The sequence below is a fragment of the Protopterus annectens genome, chromosome 3.part1 (assembly GCF_019279795.1).
Source record: "Protopterus annectens isolate FY-2018-M chromosome 3.part1, PAN1.0, whole genome shotgun sequence".
Lineage (NCBI taxonomy): Eukaryota > Metazoa > Chordata > Ceratodontiformes > Protopteridae > Protopterus > Protopterus annectens.
In genome coordinates this window covers 1131906475-1131933177 of record NC_056732.1, presented here as the reverse complement: position 1 = coordinate 1131933177, position 26703 = coordinate 1131906475, and the positions used below count along the sequence as shown (strand labels likewise).

Sequence of the window (26703 nt, the reverse complement as noted above, 5' to 3'; positions counted from 1 at the left end):
TAAGCTATGATTGCTGACAGATCCATTTATATCCAAGTGAAATTGAAAAGTCATTTACAGCTGATGGTATTGCATGTGTTTATTCATAATTTTAGGGCACCATATGATGTAACTAATACAGATGTAAACCTTCTTTGAGTGCATAACTTCAACCAACATTCACTTGATAATCTTGGCAGGATAGTGAGGAAACTACAAGAATTTCTACGTAAAAAAGTATAACTAACACTGACTATGAGCAAAAGAATAAATAAGTCATACAAAAGCACTTTCAGCTACAAATCTGCGGCAGCTGTTAATAATAAACGCACTGGATTTAGACTAAAAAGCTTTGAGACAGAAGTCTTTTGCCACACTTGCAGTTTACTTACAGTTCCTTTTTCGCTAACATAAGTATTTCTAAATGAAAGGTGATTATAGTTTGCATGCAGACATACTTATCCGAAGTCACCTCATGCTTGTTAGTCATGGTGGGCAGGGTGGAGATTTAAGTGACAGCTAGAGTTTAGGAAAGTAAACAATAGGTAAATTGAGTAGGAAAGGGTTAAGAAGTGTAGAAAGATTACTGAAAAGGATGTGAGGTAGGCAGGGGAGAGCTTTGAGGTTTTAAAGGTTACGAGGGGAGTGCTTCAGTCTTTTGGTATGGTGGTTGTTTACTCTGTCCCTCCCATCTCAGTGAATTATGGTAGCATGGGTTTGTAGGGGCAGAGAAAGAGGGCTCAGCTTCAGCCTTCAGCCTCTCTTTTGTCCCCACCCCCTTTCTTTATTGCTTGGTATGCTTGCCTGTATAGGTCAGTATTTGTGGTTACCCATCCACTCATCAAGGTTGCGCTCAGGTCACTGGGGTGCTCTTTATGACATGTATGGGGAGTCTATACAATGCAGAATAGAATGATAGTAATCTGATCCTGTCTGCATTGGACACTTGTTGAAGCCCATGGATTCTCTTTGTGAGGTATTTCAGTGGCCTTTCCAACTTGTGCAGATGTTTGGAGGGGTACATCCCAAACAGGGCATTATACTCAATTATTGGCCTAATGAGGGAGGAGTTTAGAGAGGTAATAACCTCCTTTTTTCTGGATGCAGTCCCTTTACGTATAAGATGAACTAAGTATAAGGCTTTTCTGACCACTGCAGCTACATGATTGTTCGAATGTGAGGTTGTTATCAACCTGCGTGCCCAGTTCTCTTACCACAGGTTGTGTGCTTTGGGGGTTGCTGTTGATGTGGTAATCAGTAGGGGTTATGTTTTTGCCAGATGTTATGATAATACATTTTTTTGCATTTAGCCTGAGGCCATGACTTTGGCATCAGTCATTAGTTGCTGTGAGACCCTCTTGCAGTATGTTAACATCATTTGGGGAGTCAGTGACAGCACCCAACTTACAGTCATCTGAAACTTGGTCAGCCACAGGCCTTTCATCTTTGCCTGGACCTCTGAGAAATAGATGCCAAACAGTAGGGGTCCCAGGACAGATCCCTGAGTAACTCCACTAGTGGTAGGTTTGCTGTCAGAGGTGCAAGTGCCTGTTTTGACTTTGAGGGTCCTGTCAGTGAAGCAGTTGGCCACCCGCCAGATGAAATAGGGATTTACTCCAAGTTGTGTTAGCTTTTCGATGATGCCCAAGTGGGGGATTGTGTCAAAGGCCTTGGCCAAGTCAAGGTAAGCTGTATACACTGGCTTTCCCTTATCCAGGACCTTGGTGACAGTCTCAAAGAAGTCAACCAGGTTCAACAGGCAAGATCTACCCTTGACAAATCCAAACTGGGTTGGGTCAAGTGCTTGGGGATTGCCTATTTCCTTGTTTATGAGACCCATAATAATACGCTCCATGGCTTTACAGATCAGACTTGTCAAGCTAATGGGGCAAAAGTTTCCAGGGTCAGTAGTGGCACCACCTTTGTGCAAGGGGATGACAATGGCAGTTCTCCACTCTGCTGGAATTAAGCCTGTACTTAGGCTGTGGTTGAATAAGGTGCTCAATGGCGAAGCCAGTTCGTGCTGGAGATGGTGCAGAATGCATCCTGGAATACTATCAGGTCCCATGGAAGCTGTGTTCTTTGCCTTGGATAGGGCCTGTAACACTTGATCTATGCAGATGTGAGGTGCAGGACAAGTATATGGGATCTCAAAAGGGCTGTTGGGGGACAGGGGGGGTGAAGTTTAGGCTGAACCTATCTGCTAGCAGGTTGGCTGAGTCAAAAGGATCAGTGTAAGGGATACTGTTAAGTACTAATTTGGAACAAACCTGGGCTTTGCCATGGAGGTTCCTGATATAACTGAAGAAGACTTTATGATTTCCCTTTGTTTTGGAGGCAAGTTTCAATTCATAATTGGCCTTGGAGGTTTTCACTAGTGATCTAATTTGCTTGTTGAGGCTAAAGAGGGAGGTTTTTCCAATTTGGAATTTGTTCCTTTTTACCCTTGGACAATGGTTTCTTCCTTTTCTTCTAAAGCCTGTTGATAGAGGATCTCCACCAAACGGGTTTGTGTTTCCTTGAGGAGCAGGTTTTAGTTCTACTGGGTATGGCTAAATCCATGCAGTTGTGCAGGTGCTTGTATACTGTACTGGCACACTGTTCAGCATAGCTGTCTGCATCCTCTGAAGGGGCGGTGGTGTGAAGCTACAGATACTCTCCCTTAGGAGGTTATAGTCATCTTTTGAGAAGTTTTTTTAGCTTTATTATGGCTGGGGGGGGGGGTTGGGTGGGATAGAAACTTTGACTGAAGCAGTCCGATGATCTGATCTCACCAAGGAAGAACACACTACGGGAGTGGTAAAGTGGTCATCCATTTTGGTAAAAACCAAGTCCAGAATCTTAGCTCCCCTTGTGGGGATGAGAAGAGCAGGTCTAATGTGTTAGAAGTGATGAAGTTGAGGAATCATTGAGAGAGTGCATTAGTGCAAGAATAGTTCACCTAGTCAATGGTGGGGTAGTCAAAGTCACCAGGGATCAGGGTCTTAGGGGCTATCTTGATGGAGTCAAGTAGATCCAGATAAGAGGAGTGGGTGTCCTGAGTCATGGAAGGGGCCTATAGCTAGCTATAACTTGGACATGTGTCTTGCCAACTGTCAGTTGTACCTGGAGTAGTACCAGTATGTCATGCTGGCAAACCAGTCTGGAGGTGTGCCTGTCCTTAATGAAGATAGAGACCGTACCACCCTTAGTCTTCCCAACCTCATATTGGGGTGGGAATGTGTAGAATGAGCTATAGCCTGGTAAGGCAGGGGTGATCTCTGCAGCCCTGAACCAAGTTTCCATGACCACACAGATATCGGCATCTTCCAATGTAATGAGAGCCTCCAGTGAGTCCATTTTAAGGTTAAGGCTCCTAGCATTAAGCAATATGACCTTCAATTTGCTTTTTGACAGATCTTTTATGTTGGAAGGTTCATCTTTGGGACATTGCCTACAAAAGGCAAAATGGGGAGGGGAGGGCCTTGGCCAGGATCCAAAAACCCAGTGATGACAGGTGAAAGCCATCTCTGGGAAAGCATCGAGGCCTGTCAATCATGTCATCCGAGGCAGAGAATTACTGGATCCACTTGGAATGACACCAGAAACAAAGCCAATTGTTGAAGTCAATTGTTTTTGTTGGTACTGTGGTATCATTCTTGTTGAAGGTAGGATGCTGCTTAGGGCTAGGGTCATTCCTGCCACACACACTCTGAGAGTTCAATCATGTCTCTCTTCATATAGTCCAGGGAGGTACTTCTCAAGTCATTCCCACCAACATGGACAATGAAAGAGTTGTACTTGTATTTGTTGTGGAGAGACTTAAGTGTGTGCGTGATGTGGTGGATTCTGGCACCAGTTAGGCAAGTAACTGTGACCTTCTCCTTGTCAAGCCTGGTGAGGGGGACATTGGTGTGTCTCATAATGGCGTCACCAAAGACTAATATGTTTGGTTTATTGTTATGTCTTGTGGGCTGTGATGCTTTATTGTTTTGCCTTATGGGCTGTGTTTGTGAGATACTGCTGTGTTGTCTGCTGTGTGTGATGTGTTTGGTGTTGTGTGCGGAATGTTTGTGAGTGTGTTTCGGAGGTCTCTGCTGTTTAGGTAAGTTTTTATTGATGACTTTTGCATAGGTGTGTGTGTGTTGTGCTTGACTATGTAATGTGAGTAGGGTAGTGTTTGTGCTGGCAATCTCCTCTTTGTCAGGAGTGCTGAATGTGGTGCAAGAGAGCATGACACTTGTGGTGTATACAATATTTATGTTAATAAACTAGTCTCATTGGCATATTTGGTGTGTTTTATATCTCATAATGGGTTTGAACAAATGAGTTTTCAATAGTGAAATGTAACAACTATTACTTTGCAGTTTCTTACAAAATTCCCTTTAAGGTAACTTTTTTAAGTTCTCATATTTGAAACGTCTACCCAAATGGTCCTAAATAATTTCTTGGCAAAAGGACAATAGTTTAGTTAAAGGTAGTTAGTGTGTCTACCTGGTTTAAATAGAGAACCTTACAGTAATTTTTCACAGGAAGCTTATAAGCAAGCTAAGTACGAGTTTACAGTTAAATAGAAGGGAGAATACAGTCAGAAGCTTGTCAAAGGCAAAGATAAAGGTTAGCTTTGTAAGTGGGATTCATTATACAGAATCAGGCTAATAACAGTTGCCGTATGTTTTCAGTGCAGGTACTAAATTTTTTTCTTGACATTGTAACTGGCTTTGCAGATGGCCAGCTACCAAAATAAGGAATTGCATTAAAATGCAAAGGATGAATAAATACCTAAATAAGTAAATACTCTCAGAAAAGCAGTAACTATCATAGGTAAGTAATAAGTAGCTGCCCTTGTGGGCTGTTTTACACCTATCAAATTTTCACAGTAAAATGTGAGAATTAAACCCTGGACTTGTGTCTGTGAGGTAAAGACCATATTCATTACACCAAACACTCAACCCTCTTTTTTTTCTTAAAAAGTCAATCAATCCATTATCAGCAAAGCTGTAAACCATTTCAGGAATGTGGCAATCCAGAGCCAATCCTCCAAACACTATGGACAACATAAGAGACATTCTAGAAGATTCATCATCTCATCACAGGGTGTCTGTTTCATAGAGTTGCATTCAGGTGCACACAGACAGAAAGGTGGTCACATACATACACACACACACACACACACACACATACAGTATATATATATATATTTATATATATATATATATATATATATATATATATATATATATATTATATATATATATATATATATATATATATATATAAATAGATATAGATATATATACATACACACACACACACACACACACACACACACACACACACACACACACATGCACAAAAGCACAGTGGACAATTTACACCAGTCAGTCAACTTTTTTAGTATGGCTTCAGATGGGATTATCTATACAGAGCACATAGATGAAGGACTGGAAGATAAGGACAAACATGAACGCTCTACTTATATGGCAAACAAAAGCCGACTTCAAATCCTGGGTGATGGAACTATGACGCAGTAGCCCTAATTAATATGTCATCCCAAATCAAATTCACAGTTCTGTAAAGCAATAAATACTGGTATACATACCCAAATAATCTTACAGTCAGACAGAAATTACAAAAAAAAAAAGTCCACAATCGTGATGTGCCATGTAAAGTGATAGTTTACTATTCTGAGATCCACATATTCAAACTTTCTAAATTTCTAGGTAACAAACATCATATATATATATATATATATATATATAATTTGCAAGGATGAGGAATGTGCATGAAAATGCCTCATAAACAGAAAAAATTGTTATTGCTATTGCAGGCTGTACTAATAAGTTAAAACAAATTCTTTAGTCTATAATTATGTTTGTCATAACTGAATTATTTATTTACTAGGATTGAGCATGCTGTATTTAATGGAATGAAAGCACTAAAGAAAGTTCAGTTTTTATTTGGTTTATTTGGAACATTGTAACCTCAAGCTTTGTCAACAAGGTTGTGGCTCTATACTGTATTTAACATTTACTTCAAAAACATCAGAAATAATGTTAATGCCATATCAAAACCCAAACAATGCACAATCCTAACTATTAATTTTATCATAGATGCAGCAGCAACAAAGATTTCCAGCTATAGAAAGGACTCTACGTCTGATGCAGACTCCTAAGTTAGATAGCAAGAAGCATTCTATTGCATGATTAAATCTTCTAGAACTGCTGTAAGTTGTCAAATGATTCAAGAGTGGAGTAGATCTCCTTTGCATACTCAGTATTTTCACAGGAAATGAAACTATCACATATGAGTACAAATGCCTATCTTCGTATATCCACTTATTGAATGTAAAGATGAAAACCTGAACCATGATCAGCCCTGAACCAACACAATTCATAACATAAAATGAACAAAGTGGTCCTGGTAGAAATGAAAATGGAAATTATTTCTATTCTGTCTTTGTAATAAGATGTGATGAAGAAATGTTGTCTGTGGAATACTAAAATTCCAACTCTGAGTTTCCCAGAGTGGAAAATGTATTGTTGTTAACATTCTTTTACAGGAGGAAACAAAGATGTCAGGGCTTTAATCACTGATTCTCATTAAAAGAATTGCATAAATATCAATATTTGTCTGCGAGATTACATACAGAAGGGAAATAACAAAAGCTGCATTTTTAAAATATGGCTAAACACTGTATTTTACTTCTACCATGAAAAGGACCATGGCCATTCATTTCTCCATTATTCTGAAGGAAACTTTACATACTAGATAGTCACTGGTAGAATATGATTAACAATTAAGTGTAGAAAGCATTTAACTAAAACTGCTAAAGACAGATAAAGGCAGACCAAAACATTGATTCTACTGTTGGAAAGACCACTCTTCATTGTCTTACCTGATCCTGAGTAATCCTCTAATGACCCGTCTGCTGTTGATGTGGCAATGTCACTACTGCTCATTGGCTCCGTTTTAACTGTAAATGTAAAATAATATACTTTTATTTTATTTTTCTTAAATAAACTTTACTGAAGTCAAGGTCTAACAAGTTTTATCAGCAAGAACTCAAACTAGTAGCGATTTCTTCTTATTTGTTCACGAGAGTAGTTCTTAACTTCTGCATGCAGAGCAAATACTGATTGTTCCCATCTCTTTATAATAAAGGCTGGATGTGCTGAGCCTTTCAGATAAATGCTGAAAATATAACAGCAAAAAAAAAAAAATAAATAAAATTCTCTCAAAATAGTTGCCTTTATGAATGAAGTAAAACTGAAAATTCCCAATTCACATTTTATACCTTTTGTATTATTCTCAGAGTTCTGACCTTTCCATTTTCTTTCAGTTATCAGATTTAGATCGATTTTTAAAAAACCATGAGCTTGCAAATCTTAATACGCCTATAACTACACACACACACATGCACAGACACACACATTTTGTAAGTGTATGCAAGACATACTTGGACAAATTGCATTTTTATTGCATAAGGTCTAATGCATCAATGATGGTCGTATGAGCTATGTTTATTCAGCTAATTTGTTTTCAAAGTTTCCTGAAAAAATTAGCTTATAGGTTCATAGGTTCATAGGTTCATACTAGGCTATCTGCCCTAGGGCATTTATAAGCCTAGCCAGAGTGTGTTTGGCTTTCGCCACCCATTTTAAATTAATTTTGCTATGCCTTTTTTTGAGGTTAGTATACTGTGCCTCTGTCTAACAGTGACACAGAAGTGATAGCTGGGGTAAACCTACAATCTCCCATCCACTCATCAAGATTCCTCTTGAAGAGAGTCAATGTGGGACTCTGCCTAACCTGGACTGGGATTTTATTCCAGAGTGAAGGGAGCCTCTGGGTTATGAATCTGTCCCTCCACCATGTCCTATTTATTTCAGTGCTGAGGTTTAAGTCTCTCTAGCATGTAGCTCGATGGGATTTGGATTTTCTGAGGTGCAGCATGTCCATTAATTCCGGGTTGGACATGGCTTTATACGTCAGGCACAGATCGCCTCTGAGCAGGCGGTATGCCACTGAGTAGAGCTGGAGTTTCTTTAACCGGGCAGCATATGGCATCTGTTTGAGCCCTTTGATCCTCTTGGTGAGGTACTTTTGGGGTCTTTCCAGTTGCTGCAGGTGTCTGGTAAGGTACATCCCAAAAGGGGCATTGTACTCAATTTTGGGCCTGATGAGGGATGAGTAAAGAGGTACGATGACCTCCCCTGATCTAGATGTGAATCCCTTCATGATTAGGTGGGCTATATAAAATGTTTTTCTAACCACTTTGGCCACGTGGTTGTCAAATGAGAGATTGCTATCAACTTGGATCCCCAGGTCCCTAATGACTTCTTCTGTACTTAATGGATTACCACCTATGTGGTAATTTGTGGGCACTTTGTTTTTGCCAAAGGGGATGACTATACACTTTTTGGCGTTTAGCTTGAGGCCATGGCTCTTGCACCAGTTGTCTGTTTCTATGAGTCTTCCCAGTATAGCCAAGAACAGGAATGCCAGGGAAGCATGCTGTTTGAAATTTCACTACACTATATGACAGACTTTAAAGCATTGCTACATAAATATTTCTGGGTTCCTGTATTCAGGGTTTCTGCATCATAGATACTGTATGGGACTTAAATAAGTGGCAAAAGTTAAGTTTAATGTTTGTTTCCTGCATTTGTTCCATTTTCTCCAAGTTTGCGAATCCTCAGAGTTGATACATATAAATCTGTCTATCTATCTATCTATCTAGATATCTATAAGTATATACCAGGAGGTGCAAGGGCAATTTGTTATATGCAGTATGTGACCAAGGAGTGTTGCTCACCTGGGAATCTGATATTGTAGGACTTCAGATGTTTTAGTTACCATTAATCACATGTCAATTAAAGTACACAGAATTAATCATAGTCCAAAAGTCTATCCCACTTTTTCAGTGCAAGTGTCATTCATCTCCTGCAAACCAGTCCACATGATCCTATCCTTTAAATGCTGCAAGCATTTCTTTATTTAAATCATACTGCTTTAGCTAATCTAGACTGCACACACATATGCAGAAAGAGATAAACAGAAAGATATTTAATAAGATTTCCTTTTGTGCCTTTTTGTGTTGTTTGTGTTCTGTGGCACAAAATTAAATCTCATTAAATATCTTTCTGTCTATCTCTTTCTGCATATGTGTGTGCAGAAAGAGATAGACAGAAAGATATTTAATGAGATTTAATTTTGTTCCTTTTTGTGCTGTCTGTGTTTTTTGGCATTTTGTCTTGTGCAGTGGTACTGTTAGGGGAAAGGGATTTTAGTCTCATTATGTGTAGGGTTATGGTCTGGGGCTGGTGTAGGCTTAAGATTAGCACAAAAGAACAAGGAAGTGCAAGGGGCAAATATTATATTCACCTTTTCTTTAACAGTACCACTATTCAGACAATGCTTAATGTAGGCTTTGTAGCCGAGGTTTATTGAAAGTGGGAGAGAAATATACAATGCTTTGTGATTCATTCTTTTTAGCATGGCATTCATTTGTGCATTTACTCATAGATTCAAAGGTCCACAGGTATATACTAGGCTAACAACCAGTAGAGCTCTTATAAGCCTAGCTGTGCAAACCAAATGTGACCCACAAACTTGATTTATATAGAGGATGATTTAATGACTTGCCTCTGTCCATCTGAGATATAGGCGCCAGAACAGAAGTGAATCTTTTTTCACTCAGTTGTGTGTCACAGCAAGCAGAGAAAGAACCAGGACTTAATTACAATGTTTCATTGAAGCCTTGCCCTGAAATGGTGGAAGGTGCTACACTAGTTGACTCTACTTGATATGAATGAGTTTTTAAAGCATTTTTAACGATCTGAGGAAGGGCAATTCCCGAAAGTGCATATGTTTTAATAAACTTGATTTTTATGCGTTGGAGCATGATTATCCTTTCTGGCTTCATTGTATTTGGGATATTATTCTTTTTGAGAAAGATATTTAGTCCATATTGGTGTGTGTTTTGTTTATATATGTGCGTAGGAATATGTATATTCGTGTATATAGAAATATGTATACATATGTACTCGCATATATATATATATATATATATATATATATATATATAGAGAGAGAGAGAGAGAGAAAGAGAGAGATACACAAATTAGCACACTCATCAATATTTTGGTCACTCTCCTGGGGTGATTAAGTAAAATGTAACATGGGGTCATTAAATTTGATTGCTTTGGTGTTTTATTAAAAATATGAGTACATAATCATATGGATATTTAAGGACTTTATTTAAATTCCATATGGTCGTTAATAACTTCCTAATTAATTTAAGTAACATAATGTCTTCTCTCCTCTTGCTATACTATTGCTCAGAATAACAATACTGTCTCCCACTGAACACAAAGTTATCCAATAGAACAACTAATGACTATCTCAGAAACAATAATGGTGCCATCTCCTTAAAAAGACCACCTTTTGGACTAGGTATTTTTAAACAAGGCCAGCACTGTAGAATAAATTCCACAGAAAACTGGACATTAGCATAATTGTAAAACTTTTGAAAGAAAGGTGAAAGAGTGAAATAGGTGAGAGAGTGTTATACAGGAAAATGAAGGCATCAGCACCTAGCCCACTGGATCTATAAAGGACACAGGATAAACTGGATTCAGTAAGTTATTGTGCTAGAAACAAATCATTTAAATTATTTTAAAAGCAATTGTTTGAACTTCTTTTAATCCTAATGTATGAACTGCAAATATGTATGCCAAAGTAATGTATAAACTTTAAACATGAATGCTAAAGTTGCCACATCCTGTTTTGTTTTACTGTTACCACAATTTTAAATTACTGTACTTGACTAGATGATTGTTCTCTGACTACCATTTCAGTTTTTTACATTGTTGTATCTGTAAGTTTCTTATTACTCTGTTGCAAAGCAGTACAGTTTGTACATCAGTGTATGCTGCAACGACTTTAGATTGGTGTTTCACAAAAAAATTATTTTTATACATCATATGGAACTCAATTTTCTGCAATACCTAATGTTTATTATTCACTCAGTTATGAAATATATACAGTTTCTAAAAATACAACGAAATGTTCATCAATTAGTACTGAGTTAACTGCCTTGTCATCCATTTTAAGTCTAACCAGTTACTCTGTGTGAAAATCAAACCCTGCCCCTTGTGTCTGTAAGGTAAACACCTTAGCCATCATGCCAGCCTCCCCACAAGCATTCTAATTGGATAGATTGACTACTTGTTGTGGTACAAAACTATAATTACTACAAATAGATATGTATAACCCAACAGTAAAACAAGCTTGAAGTTTTCCAGCATTATATCTACCAGTAAGTTTGGAAAAGTTAAAAATATTAACACTTTATGCCTATAGAGATAGATTAAAATCTCCTCCTGGATATGATATAGACCTGAATTATTGGCCACTAAACATGTTTAATGAAAAAGTCATTATATAATTATATACTGCTTCACTACTAGTTACACAGGCTGTACAGGTATGATACCCTGAGTATGCATCTGCATGCACCAAAAGGTGTACATTAACAGTAAATCCACTGAATGTCTCTTCTTATTCAAATCTACAGAAATACTTCCGAAAAGTAAAGAATGCCTTTATCCAGTCAAATTATTTAAAGAAAGGTAACAAAAATATTTCCCAAATAACTCAGTTACAGAACAGACAAAAGTCAGGTCTTAATAATTTATAAAAGCACAACACAATGTCAATCCCTGAAGCCTTTTTGAACAGTTTGGGTATTGCAATCCTATGCTGTTGTTCTAGAAAGGAATTAGTTTGTTCAAGTTGCTTCAGATAGCTTATTCTAAAACTAAAAACTATAGCACTTTGGTCAGTAGTGTTTTTTTTTATAAGGTATAAATTGGTGCAATTATTTCACTGGTGCAATTATTTCACTGGGGAGACTGAATATGCTTTTAGAATTACAAGGATAGCAAAATTCAGTTTTCTGTCTTTGGTAGATACAAACTTATCAGAGTTTAAACTGTTTTCTGTCACTGCTCATAGAATTGTAATGATGGTGTCTGTGATTATAGATTTTATTTTCACAATTTATGTCCTTTTTGGCAAGCATCATAGTACTATATCTACTGACATTAATGGAGGTAATATCAAAAGGCAATTGAGAAGAACCTCAGCATGTTTTATTAAAGTGGCTTTGTTATCCAGTTTGTATCTATCATCATATTAAGTTACTTTCAGCATATTCCTCACTTTTATAGCTAATTAAAGTAGTCCAAAAAGAGGTTGCATTTCCAAGCATTTGGCATACCACTCAAACCCTGGATCAGAATAAACAGGTAATCTACAGCTTGAGTTTTTATGTCATGAGGCTTAACCAATGTTTTACTCAGCAAAGTATGCATGAATTGATATTTGAGCAATTTAATGTATATTTTTTCCTATATGTGGAACAATGTTGGATGCTTTAGCAAGGTAAAGACAAATAGTATGTATGACGCCCCTAATTTGGCCCAGTAATCAAAGAGCCTCAATCCTCACCACTAGCACCAGTGAGGGACGTACACATTGGGAGGATGACAAGTACACACACACAGTAAAGTACAATTTCCCTAAAGAGCACACAGAGATCACAGCCAGTCTGGGGCTGCTTTCACGCTCTTTCTCCAGATCCCCAATAAGACTCCCCACTGGCACAGTTATAGGGTTAAGATCTCAGCTGAGCGGCCAAGCTAAGACCTCCAGCACCCTCTCTGTCCAACCAGTGCTTCATTTCCCTGCCCAAGTAGCAGACACACACACACTTTGAGATCTGATTCACACACACACACACACACACACACACACACACACACACACACACACACACACACACACACACACACACACACACACACACACACACACACACACACACACACACACACACACACACACACACACACACACACACATGGGAAAGGCTGCCACAGGTTTACTAGCTATACCCCCTTCTGCCCAGACTATAAGGTAGCACCAGTAGCCACCAGACACCCTTGCTTACCAGCTACTATAAGACCCTTCCCAAAGGGTGTCCAAACCTGCTGTGTACTGTTACTATTATCCAAATGGTAAGTGTGACCAAGACTTGAAGGCTATTTAGGAGTGGCTTGTACAGTGTCACCAAATACATATGCAAGTACTTTAAGAGCTTAAATATCTCTAAACAAACCAGTCATGATTCAAAGCTTTAAATATATTTAATAATAAATAAAAGAACAAGACAATACTCAAACAGAATAACTGCAGAGTTCAGAATCACAGGAAACATTTTAAAACAACATTGCATGACAGTCTCAAATGAATACAGAAAAAATCTAAACTAACATTTATTATATTGCTGTCTATATCTAAAAGATACTATGCCATAAATTACTTACAGAGCAAGGCAAATGCAGATGAGAAGTGATGAATGGATGTTTCTAGATCCAAGACAAGATACAGAATGCACTGACTTTCTCTGAGACAGTTCTTAAATTAATAATCAATATTACTGCTGGGTTAGCTCAGTTGACATCACTCTTTGTCACCTGCCTTCAGTTCCCAGACTAACTGAAACTTAACAAAATTTTACATTTTCTCTGTGAAAAATACATATCTCTCAGATGTTTGCCTAGAACTGGAAGTCGCAAAACAATTAAACACTTTTACATTTGAAACTTAGTAATTATTTCTGTTTCAAGACAATAGGAAAACCTCTAGGTCTAGACTTTTTTATAGCACATTGTAAAGCACTTTTAATTTCAAATTATTTTCTTGAGGGTTTGCAAGTTAACTCTGTATGTTACAGCTTCTACTATTAAAACATACATTTGCAGAGGTATATAGTTTATATACATTTCTGTTCTTTTCCAGTAGGGTACACTGTGGACAGATTCTTTAAGCTTAGCGCTATACAAACCCTGTTCAACACACACTTCTGCACCAGTAGTTTAATATACACATAACATATAGTTCTCTTACATTTGTAAGACAAGCATATGAATCATATTAATATTCACAGATGACACACGCCTATCCACAAAATTCCAGATAGCTGGGCTGCAGTGTCACAGTTTGCAAGGTCAGCCCTATATAATTCAAAACATAAAGAAAAATGACTGACATTTAAAAAGTGCAAGTCTAGAAAGTTTTGATCCCACCCTGGTGAAATAACAAAATTAATAGACTGTATAACAGGAGGAAGAAAATCATGGCAGGATAAAAGCAATCTCATCAAACTAAACAAACAACTTAGAGGGTAAATAAAGTCAACTAAAGCCAAATTTGAGTTAAGTTTGGCCTCCTGGGCCAAGGACAATCACAGAGCATTTTTTAGCTATGTCTGCAACCTCAAAGGCAGTACACAATTGTGTGGAGAGCTCACTGTAAATGGAGCCACCTATAATGAGCCAGAAGATATAGCAAACCTCCTGGCTGATAACTTCAGCTCCAACTTTACCCCTTTCTCCTCAACCTTCCCTCAGGAAATATCATCAAATAGAACTTCCCCATCTATCACTAGTGAAGAGGTCCTTAATGCTCTCACTAAGACCAAGAACACTGCATTAATGGGCCCAGAAAACATCCCAGGATGCCTTCTAAATAGCATGAAACATAACCTATCAGGGCCCCTGGAATTACTATTTAACTTTGGCCTCCAAGCAGGCTTCATGCCTCATGAATGGAGAAAGGCAACTGTCCCTCTGCACAAAGGTGGACCTTCTACAGACCCTGGAAACTACAGACCCATAAGTCTCACTAGTCATATATGTAAAGCCATGTAAAGAATTATTCTGGAGATGATCAGTAGAGAGATAGTAAACCTCCTGGACCCAATCCAGTTTGTTTTGTCAAGGGCAGATCATGCCTTCTCAACCTGGTGGACTTCTTTGAGAAGGTCACCAAAGCAATGGATGAAGGCAAAATCATTCACACTGCCTACCATGACCTGACCAAGGTATTTGACACAATACCCCACTCAGGCATTGTTGACAAACTCAGGAGGTTAGGTACAAACCCGTATGTCATCAGTGAAGAACCAATTGGCTCACAGACAGGACCCAGGAAGTTAGAATTGGGGAGTCCACCTCTACAAAGAGGCCAGTCAGAAGTGGAGTCCCTCAGGGATCAATCCTTGGACCGCTCCTTTTTGACATTTACTCCTCAGAAGTCAAGGCCAATCTCCATGGTCTCTGGCTGACTAAATTTGCTGATGATTGCAAATTAGAAACTGTCATTGAATCTCACACTGACACAAATCTTCTCAAGGAGGGGCTGACACAGACAAACAACTGACGTCAGAGCCATAGACTAAAACTAAATGACAAGAAATGAATAATGGTATCCTTTTGGAAGTCATCAATCCCTGGTAACTAGCATATTGACAACACACCCCTTAGAGGTGACCCAGTAGTCAGGAACTTAGGGACACATGTAGATAGTAAGCTAGCCTTTGACAATCACGTGTCTACAGTGGTGAAGAAATCATTGAATGTCATGCAACGGGTTCCGGCGTGTAGCCCGCAAGACAATTCCCTGCGAGCTACATCGCCGAACCCAAATGGCTGCAGCGGCACTTTGCCATAGTGCAATATGGCTGAAAAGCCTAGCCACTGCAGCTGTAATCTATGTACGGGCAGAGACAGCCGTACCGGATGTGTAACACATTCCTTATTTACATTCAAGGAATGCATTTATTTACTTATTTATTTATTTTGTTGTCAGTCTGACAACATAATAAATAAATACTTAAATAAATGCATTCCTTGAATGTAAATAAGGAATGTGTTACACATCCGGTACGGCTGTCTCTGACCATGCATAGATTACAGCTGCAGCGGCTAGGCTTTTCAGCCATATTGCACTACTGCAAAGTGCCACTGCAGCCATTTGGGTTCGGCGATGTAGCTCGCAGGGAATTGTCTTGCGGGCTACACGCCGGAACCCGTCATGCAACTTATAAACAAAGGTATGGCATCTAAGTCCAAGGAAGTCATTGTTCCACTGTATTCAGCATTCATCAGACCTGTTATTGAGTACAATGACCCCTTTGGTATATACCTAACAAGGCATATCCAACAACTGGAATGCCCACAGAGATTCCTCACTAAAAGAATACAGAGCAAAAGTAACATGTCTTATGCAGACTGCCTCAAGGCCCTATCTCTGTATTCTGTCTCCTACAGGCTTTTGAGGGGAGATCTATGCCTGGCACACAGGGCATTGTCAGACCCCACTCTGATAGACCTCCAGCATATCCTCAAAAAAAACAGCACCAGAATTACCCATTCATAAGACTTAAACTTTGCCTGTGATATAAATAGGACCTGCTGGAAAGATAGGTATGTATCACAGAAACTACCCTGTCTATGGAACAGGCTGTCCATCCATGTGAAGCAGAGTTCCTCCCTAACCCAATTCAAGTGCAACTTGGGCAATTGGATGGGAAACCGGAAATTTATCCCTGTTTTGGCCCCTATGTCTCTAATGGGCACAGGTAACCTGTAAATGGTTCAACTCCCAGGTCCATGCTTACACTTATCAAGGGTATCAGAATTTGTCAGAGATTTTGGATGCATGGCTAGGCTTTAAAAAGTCCTTGTGTTCATTACCCTAGTAAACACCTATGAACCTATAATACATTTTGATATTCAGTGGTTGAGTATCCCTGGTCAATTTTTTCCTTTATGACAATCTTTTTTTTGGTCAGCCCAATTTGGTTGTTGTACCTCTCTCTGAAGAAGCAAGAACCCCCTTAGCAAAACCAAATTGTTCCTGAACAGAAATAGGTCCTTTGTGCCATTCTCAGTCATTTCAAATAAATTTATCCCTATGATTTTACATAAAAAATTGGTAGGGCTGATGAGACTAACGCTGTTTTTAATTTAACAATCATGCTATTTGTTTGTCAGTAATCTTACAGTTTTTTTATGTTATATGTTGGGCGTGCACTCACATGATAACATTTTGCTTAACATGACTACATTTTTTTTTATCTGTTCTTTTTGCCTCTATGCCTACCCAGCATCAAGCTTTCACCAAAAAGATTCAAACACAGTTTTTCATCCATAGAAAAGATTTCCAAGAACCAAGGAGATGAGAGCCATCTGGAAGGTCCATCATTCCATTAGTCATGAGGATTGCTTGTATCCTCACTGGCATCCTGCTTATGAGGTCAATTGAATTTCCTAACCCCAAATGTTATGTGGAACTACTAGATACCTGTATCACAATGTGTATGTACATTACCCCCCTTGAAAACACATTGCCATACACTGACCAGTGCAGTCTATATCCTTATGGTATCTTAGCGGTACAAATGCCTGCCCATGTCACCTGCTCAGTGCCACCTACCCTCCAAATGAATGCTGCAGTATGTTGGCTATGTAACCCACCCTTCCTCCAGTATGGGTATATCTATTATCCCCTCTGCAAAATCCATCAAAGATTGCTTGGACTACAGTCAAGACTTTAAACATCTACACCAGCAGAGGTGGCTTGATTGTTAATGGTCTAGTTGGGATTCCTTGATTATCTGTTGAAAATCATCAGGACTGCTGTCTAATATCATAGTTAAGTGTACTTTTGGCATCAGTTGTCATATCTGCAGTTAGATAATGGATTGTTCCAATTCTGTCTGTAGCATTCAGACATGTCTTTGATTATGGTGATATTTGCAAAAGTCTCTTTTACAGGAAAATTTAGTACCTCATGTGGCTGGATGCTAACTTCATTATTTACTGATAACATGTTACAGTCAAAATTTTCCCTTCCAGTTTTCTTGTTTACTGGAAGAATGTCATATTATTTCTTTCAATATAAGCGATAAAGCTCATATCATATGTCTATAGTAATTTGATAAAAAAGTAAGTTGTTTCTATGCATATTTTCTCCATACTTTGTTTTTATGACTGACATATTTTTGAGCATTAAATAGTATTTATCTTTGCTGCATCTCTTGCTCATTTCATTACTCCACCAAACATTTGTTACATTGAATTTGCTTTTAATATGAGTCTTACTGGTATGTGTCTAGGAATGTAAAAGTTAATATTATCATTGAAATTACTGATCCTGAGCAGGCATATTCAGATAATTAAGGATAGTCTGTTTTCATAAATGTGCCATTTATTGATCTACACTTTGCACTGGTAAAGCTAAGAAAGATGATTTGTCTGTGACTGAGTTTGGTTTAACTCATAAGTTAAAGACAATCCATCCATCCATCCATCCATCCATCCATCCATCCATCCATCCATCCATCCATCCATCCATCCATCCATCCATCCATCCATCCATCCATCCATCCATCATTCCATTTCATGATATCCTGTTTTATCATGCTTTAGCCTTTGCAGGTTCACAAGAATGTTGGATTTAATCAATTCAAATAAGTCACATACTTCATACCTTTCATGAAATTAATCTGTGTTAATTACACAGGGTATAACATTATGTATGGAGATATAAAGTTCCAGTGTTTGTATTATACTTGCCATATTGTTATTTGCTTAAAACTGTCTTAACAGAGTCACCTTAATCATCATCATCATCATCATCTTTTGGCTTTTCCCGTTAGGGGTCACCACAGCGGATCATCTCTTTCCATTTCTTCCTATCCTCTGCATCTTGCTCTGACACACCAACCGCCTGCATGTCCTCTCTCACCACGTCCATAAACCTTATCTTAGGCCTTCCTCTTTTCCTCTTACCTGGCAGCTCCATCCTTAGCATCTTTTTCCAAATATACCCATCATCCCTCCTCAGCACATGTCCAAACCAACGCAATCTCGTCTCTCTTGCTTTGTCTCCAAACTGTCCAACATGAGCTGACCCTCTAATATACTGATTCCTAATCCCATCCATCCTAGTCACACCAGGTGCAAATCTTAACATCTTTAACTCTGCCACATCCAGCTCTGACTCCTGCGTTTTTGTCAATGCCACTGTCACCAATCCATATAACATAGCTGGTCTCACTACCCTCTTGTAGACCTTCCCTTTCACTCTTACTGGTACCCGTCTGTCACAAATCACTCCTGACACTCTTCTCCACCCATTCCACCCTGCCTGTACTCTATTCTTCACCTCTCTTCCACATTCACTATTACTCTGAACTGTTGATCCCAAGTACTTAAACTTGTCCACCTTTACCAACTCTACTCCCTGCATCCTCACCATTCCTCTACCCTCCCACTCATTTACACACATATATTCTGTCTTAGCCCTGCTGACCTTCATTCCTCTGCTCTCTAGAGCAAATCTCCACCTCTCCAGAGTCTCCTCGACCTGATTCCTACTCTCACTACAGATCACAATGTCATCTGCAAACATCATAGCCCACGGGGCCTCCTGTCTGATCTCATCTGTTAACCTGTCCATCACCACTGCAAATAAGGAAGGACTCAGAGCTGATCCTTGATGTAATCCCACCTCCACCTTAAACAGATCTGTCACTCCCACTGCAGTCCTCACCACTGTCACACTACCCTCGTACATATCCTGTACCACTCTTACATACTTCTCTGTCACTCCCGACTTCCTCATACAGTACCACAACTCTTCTCTAGGCACCCTGTCATACACTTTCTCCAAGTCTACAAAGACACAATGCAACTCCTTCTGACCTTCTCTGTATTTCTCCAATAACACTCTCAGAGCAAACATTGCATCTGTAGTGCTCTTTCCTGGCATGAAACCATACTGCTGATCACTAATCATCAGCTCCCTTCTTAACCTAGCTTCTACTACTCTTTCCCATAACTTCAAGCTGTGACTAATCAATTTTATCCCTCTGTAGTTACTGCAGCTCTGCACATCACCCTTATTCTTAAAGATAGGTACCAAAACACTTTTTCTCCACTCCTCAGGCATCCTATGACTTTCCAAAATTTCATTAAACAATCTAGTTAAAACTTCCACTGCCATTTCTCCTAAGCACCTCCATGCTTCCATTAGTATGTCATCTGGGCCAACAGCCTTTCCGTTCTTCATCCTCTTCATAGCTGTCCTTAATTCCTCCTTGCTAATCTGTTTCACTTCCTGATTCACTGTCCCCACATCATCCAACCTTCTCTCTCTCTCATTCTCTTCATTCATCAGCCTCTCAAAATACTCTTTCCATCTACTCAACACACTCTCCTCTCTTGTGAGTACCTTTCCCTCACTATCCTTTATCACCCTTACTTGCTGCACATCTTTCCCAGCTCTGTCCCTCTGTCTAGCCAATTGGTACAGGTCCTTTTCTCCCTCTTTAGTGTCCAATCTCTCATACAACTCTCCATACGCCTTATCCTTAGCTTTCGCCACCTCTCTCTTTGCCATGCGCCTCATCTCCTTATACTCATGTCTACTTTCTTCATCTCTTTGACAATCCCACTTCTTCTTCGCCAGCCTCTTCCTCTGTATACTCTCCTGTACTTCCTCATTCAACCACCAGGCACTGCCTCCCAGTGCCTGTCTTAACTCTTCCCTAAACTCCACTTCACAATCACCCTTTTTTAACTTCCACCATTTAATCCTTGGCACCGTTTTCACACTCCTCTCCTCTTCTTGATCACCAATGTCATCCTACAGACTACCATTCTATGCTGCTTAACTACACTTTCCCCTGCCACCACTTTACAGTCTCCAATCTCCTTCAGACTAGCCCTCCTACATAGGATATAATCCACCTGTGTGCATCTTCCTCCACTCTTGTACATCACCCTATGCTCCTCCCTCTTCTTAAAATACATATTCACCACAGCCATGTCCATCCTTTTCGCAAAATCCACAATCATCTGACCTTCTGCATTCCTCTCCTTAACATCATACCTACCCATCACTTCCTCATCCCCTCTGTTCACTTCACCAGCATGCCCATTAAAGTCTGCTCCAATCACTAGTCTCTCACCCTTGGGTACAGTCTCCACCACTTCATCCAACTCACTCCAAAATTTCTCTTTCTCATCCATCGCACACCCAACTTGTGGAGCACATGCACTAACAACATTCATCATTACACCATCAATTTCATGCTTCGTAAACATCACTCTGTCAGACACTCTCTTCACGTCTAAAACACTCTTGGCATATTGTTCCTTTAGTATAACCCCTACCCCATTTCTCCTGCCATCCACACCATGATAGAACAATTTGAACCCATTTCCTAAACACCTGGCCTTACTTCCCTTCCATCTGGTCTCTTGCACGCACAATATATCAACCTTCCTTCTCTCCATCATATCAGCTAGCGCTCTTCCTATACCAGTCATACTGCCAACATTCAAAGTTCCTACACTCACTGCTACACTCCTAACCTTCCTCCTCTCTTCCTCCCTTTGGGCATGTCTTCGCCCTCCTCTTTTCCTTCGGCCAACAGTAGCCCAATTTCCACCAGCACCCTGTTGGCTACCAGTACTGGTGGCAGTCATTGTTAACCCGGGCCTCGACCGATCCGGTATGTAATTATGAAAAGTTCTCCACATCAGTAATTTTTGGCAGAGGTTTACCTTAATGTTTTGTCATATTTATTTGATATTGAGTAATTTAACCATTCAACATCTGAATAATGAAATTCCACATATACTTTCACTGACAGAAAGATTAATTCACTGACCTAACTAACTGACTGATATATTTATTTATTTATTTTCATTGACTGTCCATAATCTTTAAGTGAGGCTATTTGGGTACTTCCTTGGTACTACTATGATAGCCCTGTGAATAGCTTGTTACTTGTCATTAATATATGTGAGAGCATTATTTGGAACAGGGATTATTATGATTTATTAAAAGCAGCCAATACCTTATAAGGACTTCAGCTTATTAAACTTACTATGCCTAAGGTAGTATGTGCATTAAAATGGAGTATGGCAGCTTTACAGCATATTAAGAAGCAGAGGCTGATTTTGCTGTGGCTGGCCAGCTATATTTGTAGGAAAGAAAATGCTCCATCTAATGTTGTTAACCTTATCCATAAATCATTTTTCTCCACATCATATCACCTAGACATTGTTTACAACTTAGAAACTCGTCAATGCCTTTCAGTGTTTTATAAACTCGTCAATGCCTTTCAGTGTTTTATTCCCTCCTTTTCTCACCTAAGATCATGCAGGCCTCATCATGTTTTGTAATCCTATCTTATACTGCTTCATAAAATAACATCTGCCTGCATAACCTAGACTAGAAAGCTTCAATCCGTTAGTCTACAGTGTTGGCCACTGCTCACAGCTTTACATCCAAGATGGCTTTGCCAATGTCTGCAAATGAAGAAAGTGAAACTCTTTTTCCAAAAGTGTTTGCTTTTGAAAAAAAAATCTCTATAGGTACAGAACAGATATAACTCAAACAAACCAGTGAATACTGTCTTATTTGTCTGTTTTATTGTATGTACTCTAAAATTAGACTTAGTATCCAATATACATACAGCTGACATTTGTGATGTTAGCTCTTTGAAGGGTTCACTTTCACTTTCTCAAGGATAAGCAAACCTAATAACTTTTGTGGCAAAGGAGGTACTGCCCGGACAGCTAGCTGGAATTTTATAAATAATTGTATGTCATTTGTGAATATCAACATGAGTCATAGAAGTGTGACAAAGGAGATACTGCCAGCACAGCTATCTGTAATTTTGAAATAATTATTTGTGAATATCAATATGATCTATATAAGATGCTTGTGTTACAAATGTCTTAGAATGGTGTGTCATATAAGATGGCTTGTACAGATGTGTGGTGAAGAGATATTTTGTAGAGTGCTTGTGCTTGAAATGTATCCACAGTGTACCCTACTGGAAAAGAAGAGAAATGTACATACACTATTGTAACTGTTTAAATGCATATTTTAACAGTAGAAACTGGAATACAGGTGGTTAACTTCAGAAAAATAGATGAAATTAAATTACTTTATGGCCAGGACATAAAAAAGATGTTATCTTTCAGCTTCAGTGCAGCAACAATCGCAATGTCTAAAACTAGGGAGCTTTCTGTATTGTCTTGGAAATGTCTTAATGTTTTATGACTTCCACCATTTGCCAAGCATCTGAGGAAAAGCCCATTTCTATGTATTTTCATAGGTAGATGCTAAATACAGCCAGATTCCAGCAGTGGGGGTTTCACCTGGGATATAGTCAGATGACAAAAAATTATATCATCTACCCCAGCAGTAATATTTAAGATATTAATTTGAGAGGTCTCTGAGAGAGACATCATTCTGTATTCTGTCTTAGAGCTGACAAGAAGATCCATTCACCACACATCTGCCTTGCTCTAAGTTTCTAGGTTATAGTAATACTCTTAGATATAGTCATGAATATAGCAACACTTAGTTTAGATATTTTCCTTTACTTACTTGAGACCGTCCTACAATGTTGTTTTAATGTTTGCTGTATTTTTGAAATCTGCTGTCACTGTAAATATATACTGACTATTTTCTTGTCCTTTTAATATTTATTATTAAATATATTTAAATCTTACATTGTGGCTGATCTGTCTAGAGATATTTAAATTCTGAGAGTACTTGCATATGTATTCAGTTACACTGTGTGGGCCACTCCTAATAGCCTTTGTATTGAAAGTAACATTACACAGTAAGATTGGACACCCTTTGTTAAAGGCCTTAAAGTAGCTGATTAGAGATTCTGGTGGCAGTGATAACTAACTTATAGAGTGGGCAGAAGGGGACATAGCTACTAAACCTGTGGCAGCCTTTCCCAGGTGTGTGTGTGTGTGTGTGTGTGTGTGTGTGTGTGTGTGTGTGTGTGTGTGTGTGTGTGTGTGTGTGTGTGTAAAACAAATCTCTTAAGAGTGTGTGTCAGCTACTTGGGCAGGGATGCAAAACACTGGTTGGACAGAGAGAGTGTTGGAGGACTTGGCTTGGAACCCTGGCTAAGGACACAGCTCTATATCTGTGCCAGTGGTGAGACTTATTGGGGATTTGGAGAAATAGGGAGAAACCAGCCTCAGACTGACTGTGGTGTCTGTGTGCACTTTATGCAGAGAGCTGCATCTGGAAATACTGTGTGTGTACCTGTCATCCTCTCAGTGTATGTCCCCTAGTGGTGTCAGTTGTGAGGATTGAGGCTCCTTGAGTACCAGTCCAATGGTGGGGCGTCACAACTTTCATAACTTGTAAGAGTGTGGAGAAGGGAATCTCTGGAATTTTTAAATACTATGGCTCTGAATGCTTAATAGGCCCTGCTTTTTATATTGTTTAATGTAAGAAATGTAAAATTGACTAAGTAAAAGCTTAAAGCACACATCAGAATGATTCTGTTAAAAATGGGCAGTTCATAGGCTATCTAAAAAGTCAGTAACTCTCAGTGCTGTCAATATAACTAAACAAAGAATATAAAATAATACTCATTCATGAGTCTATTCTAGAAGTTCAACAGATGCAGAAAAAGAATCACATCTGTATGATAGTTCTTATTTTATTTACATTTTGTTAACCAGGGTGGAACATTAATCTAGTAAGATCAATTTTAGGCTCACCTTGTTTTACATAAACAGTAATACAATTTACAATGTGCGTACACTAATGGACATACAATGACAATAATTATTAAAGAAAAATATTACATTAAATGAAACAATTGTTGAAGTTATAGTGCCACAACAGCACAAAGTAAACCCATACAGTGGAAATAGTGATTAACAGCAAGTACAAATTGTGATTGGAGCAAAAATTTAAAGATAGTGGAAGAATACAGTAGAGAGTTGATTATCTGAATGTCAATTACCCAAAACATCAACTATCCAAACACAGCCTTACAAAGTTTTCTGCTAGGAAAAATTATAAAGTTTGAAAATGTAAACATTATACATATTCGCTTGTGTATGTTTTTTGAGCTTGTTAGTGTAAGTCACTGATGTTTATTCCAAGGGTAATTTGTCAAAAAGTGGCAGAGTTTATTTGAAAATGTTTGAAGAATTGTTGTATGTTTATTTGAAATTGTGGGAAATAGATGTAAATGTTATTCTAAGTAAGGCAGCTTCACTAATTATATCATTGCCTGGGAGAGATGGGAACTTGACATTTTTTACTGCTCAGAAGAGTAGATAGCTGATTTTTATTCTGAGTTTTTAGATATATTCATGAATGTTGAGGGCTTGGTCAAGTCAGAGTCTTAGATATCTAAGTGAAGGTTCTGTTTCTATGATCTCATTGTCAAGGCTTTTGACACTAAAGACGGAGCTCTTGCCAGTTTTTCTAGGCTCCAAAGGTCATATAAGTTTTTACTTTTTTTTTGGTGTTTAGGAATAACTTTCTGAATATAAGATAATTGTGCAGTAATAGATGGCCAGTGTGAAGTTAATTTTGTATGACTTGTAATAGGCTTCATATATAGATCACTATGTCATTTGCATATATAGATAACCATGCTATTTGCATGTCAGAGGAGTTGTAGATGAAGCAAGGTGAGTAGTCGTTTATTTATAAAAACAGAACAGTAAATGGGTGAAGATAGATTGTTGTGGAAAACCAGAATGTATGCAGACTTTTCTCTGAGATAGAGGTGTCCATTCTAGCACTGAATGCTTTTTTAGACAATCTGAATCACTGAGAATATTCAAGACTAATGATAATGTTTAAAAAGTGGAATAGTAAGACTGAGGACTGATTGCTCAATCACGTCAAAATGCTGAGATAAAATCTATGACTATGGCCCCAGGTAGGTTACATTTATCCATGTTAGTGTTTTATCCACCAAGTAAGCTATAATATCTTTAGTTGAGTCTTTCCTACTTATCCATAAGTCGATTATATAAACTGAATTAATTGTATTTTCAATTGTATGTGGAATTACTGTAATACTGCATATTAGAGTTTTTTGTTTGATCTGTGACACACATACATTGAATACTAAGTAATAATCTAAGTAAATCATGATTGCTAAACTTACTGTGGATAATTCCAGTTACAAACAAAGTTGTTGAACAGCTGTTGCTGTACTCTGTCCACCATTGGTGATGAATGCTGTAAAACTACTCTGCCGGGCAACTATATTCTGATGGTGTTTATCAGGGCTGTTTTCTACTGATAGGTTTTTATCGGCAATCATCTGTTTGTTTAAATAACATGGTAACCGGTGCATCCTTAATTTTAATCAACAGTGCCAGTCTGTCCATTGCAATTATTGGATTATCTTAGCTATTTAAGTGTAGACAGATAGTAGTTGTTTCCCTAGCTAGCTTGTACAACTGCTCAGTTGTTGTACATTTTTTTGTCGCAGACATTAATTTATAGCATATTAGGTTAGTGTTGTATATGTAGCAATGTTGCAGCCAGTATGTTGATGTATATTATGTTATTATTGCACATGTAGCATTTGGTAATTGCTATAATATCAGTTGTTTGTGCCTTATTGTTTTCTCACTTTCTACTCCTTCATTTGACCTCTCCTTATCGTTTTTTTTTTTGTCTTATAGCCCCACAACTACCTCTATGCCAGTCTCTCCTTGACACTGTTTTTTTATTTAATTGATCTGGATTGAGGAAACCCACCCTGTTGATTACCAGGTCCTGTGTCTTACTAAATCCTGCAGCAGCCACTTTAAGTGTGTTCACATTGAAAAAGAGCTCATACTAACAAAGTGTAACCTGTTAAACTTCATTGGTGGGTTTAGCTTTTTTACGGTTCAGGAAGCCAGCAGCCCAAACTTTTCTTCCCTTCTCTCTCCTTATTGTATCCCTTCCCTATACTGTACTCAATATCCAGATTTTTTATTTTCCTCTCCCTTGCCTCGCTACTTAATCCTCTCTTAT

At 38.5% G+C, this 26703-nt stretch overlaps 1 protein-coding gene across 9 annotated transcripts in view; it reads right to left on the bottom strand.

The window, feature by feature from the left end:
* EYA1 (EYA transcriptional coactivator and phosphatase 1) overlaps window positions 1–26703 on the bottom strand; it is a 398871-nt gene that overhangs the window by 339166 nt on the left and 33002 nt on the right. For all 9 annotated transcript variants that reach the window (XM_044067272.1, XM_044067274.1, XM_044067271.1 and 6 more), the window contains one exon: window positions 6857–6934. In XM_044067272.1, coding sequence (XP_043923207.1) covers window positions 6857–6934 — 78 coding nt within the window. The remainder of the gene's footprint in view (window positions 1–6856; window positions 6935–26703) is intronic.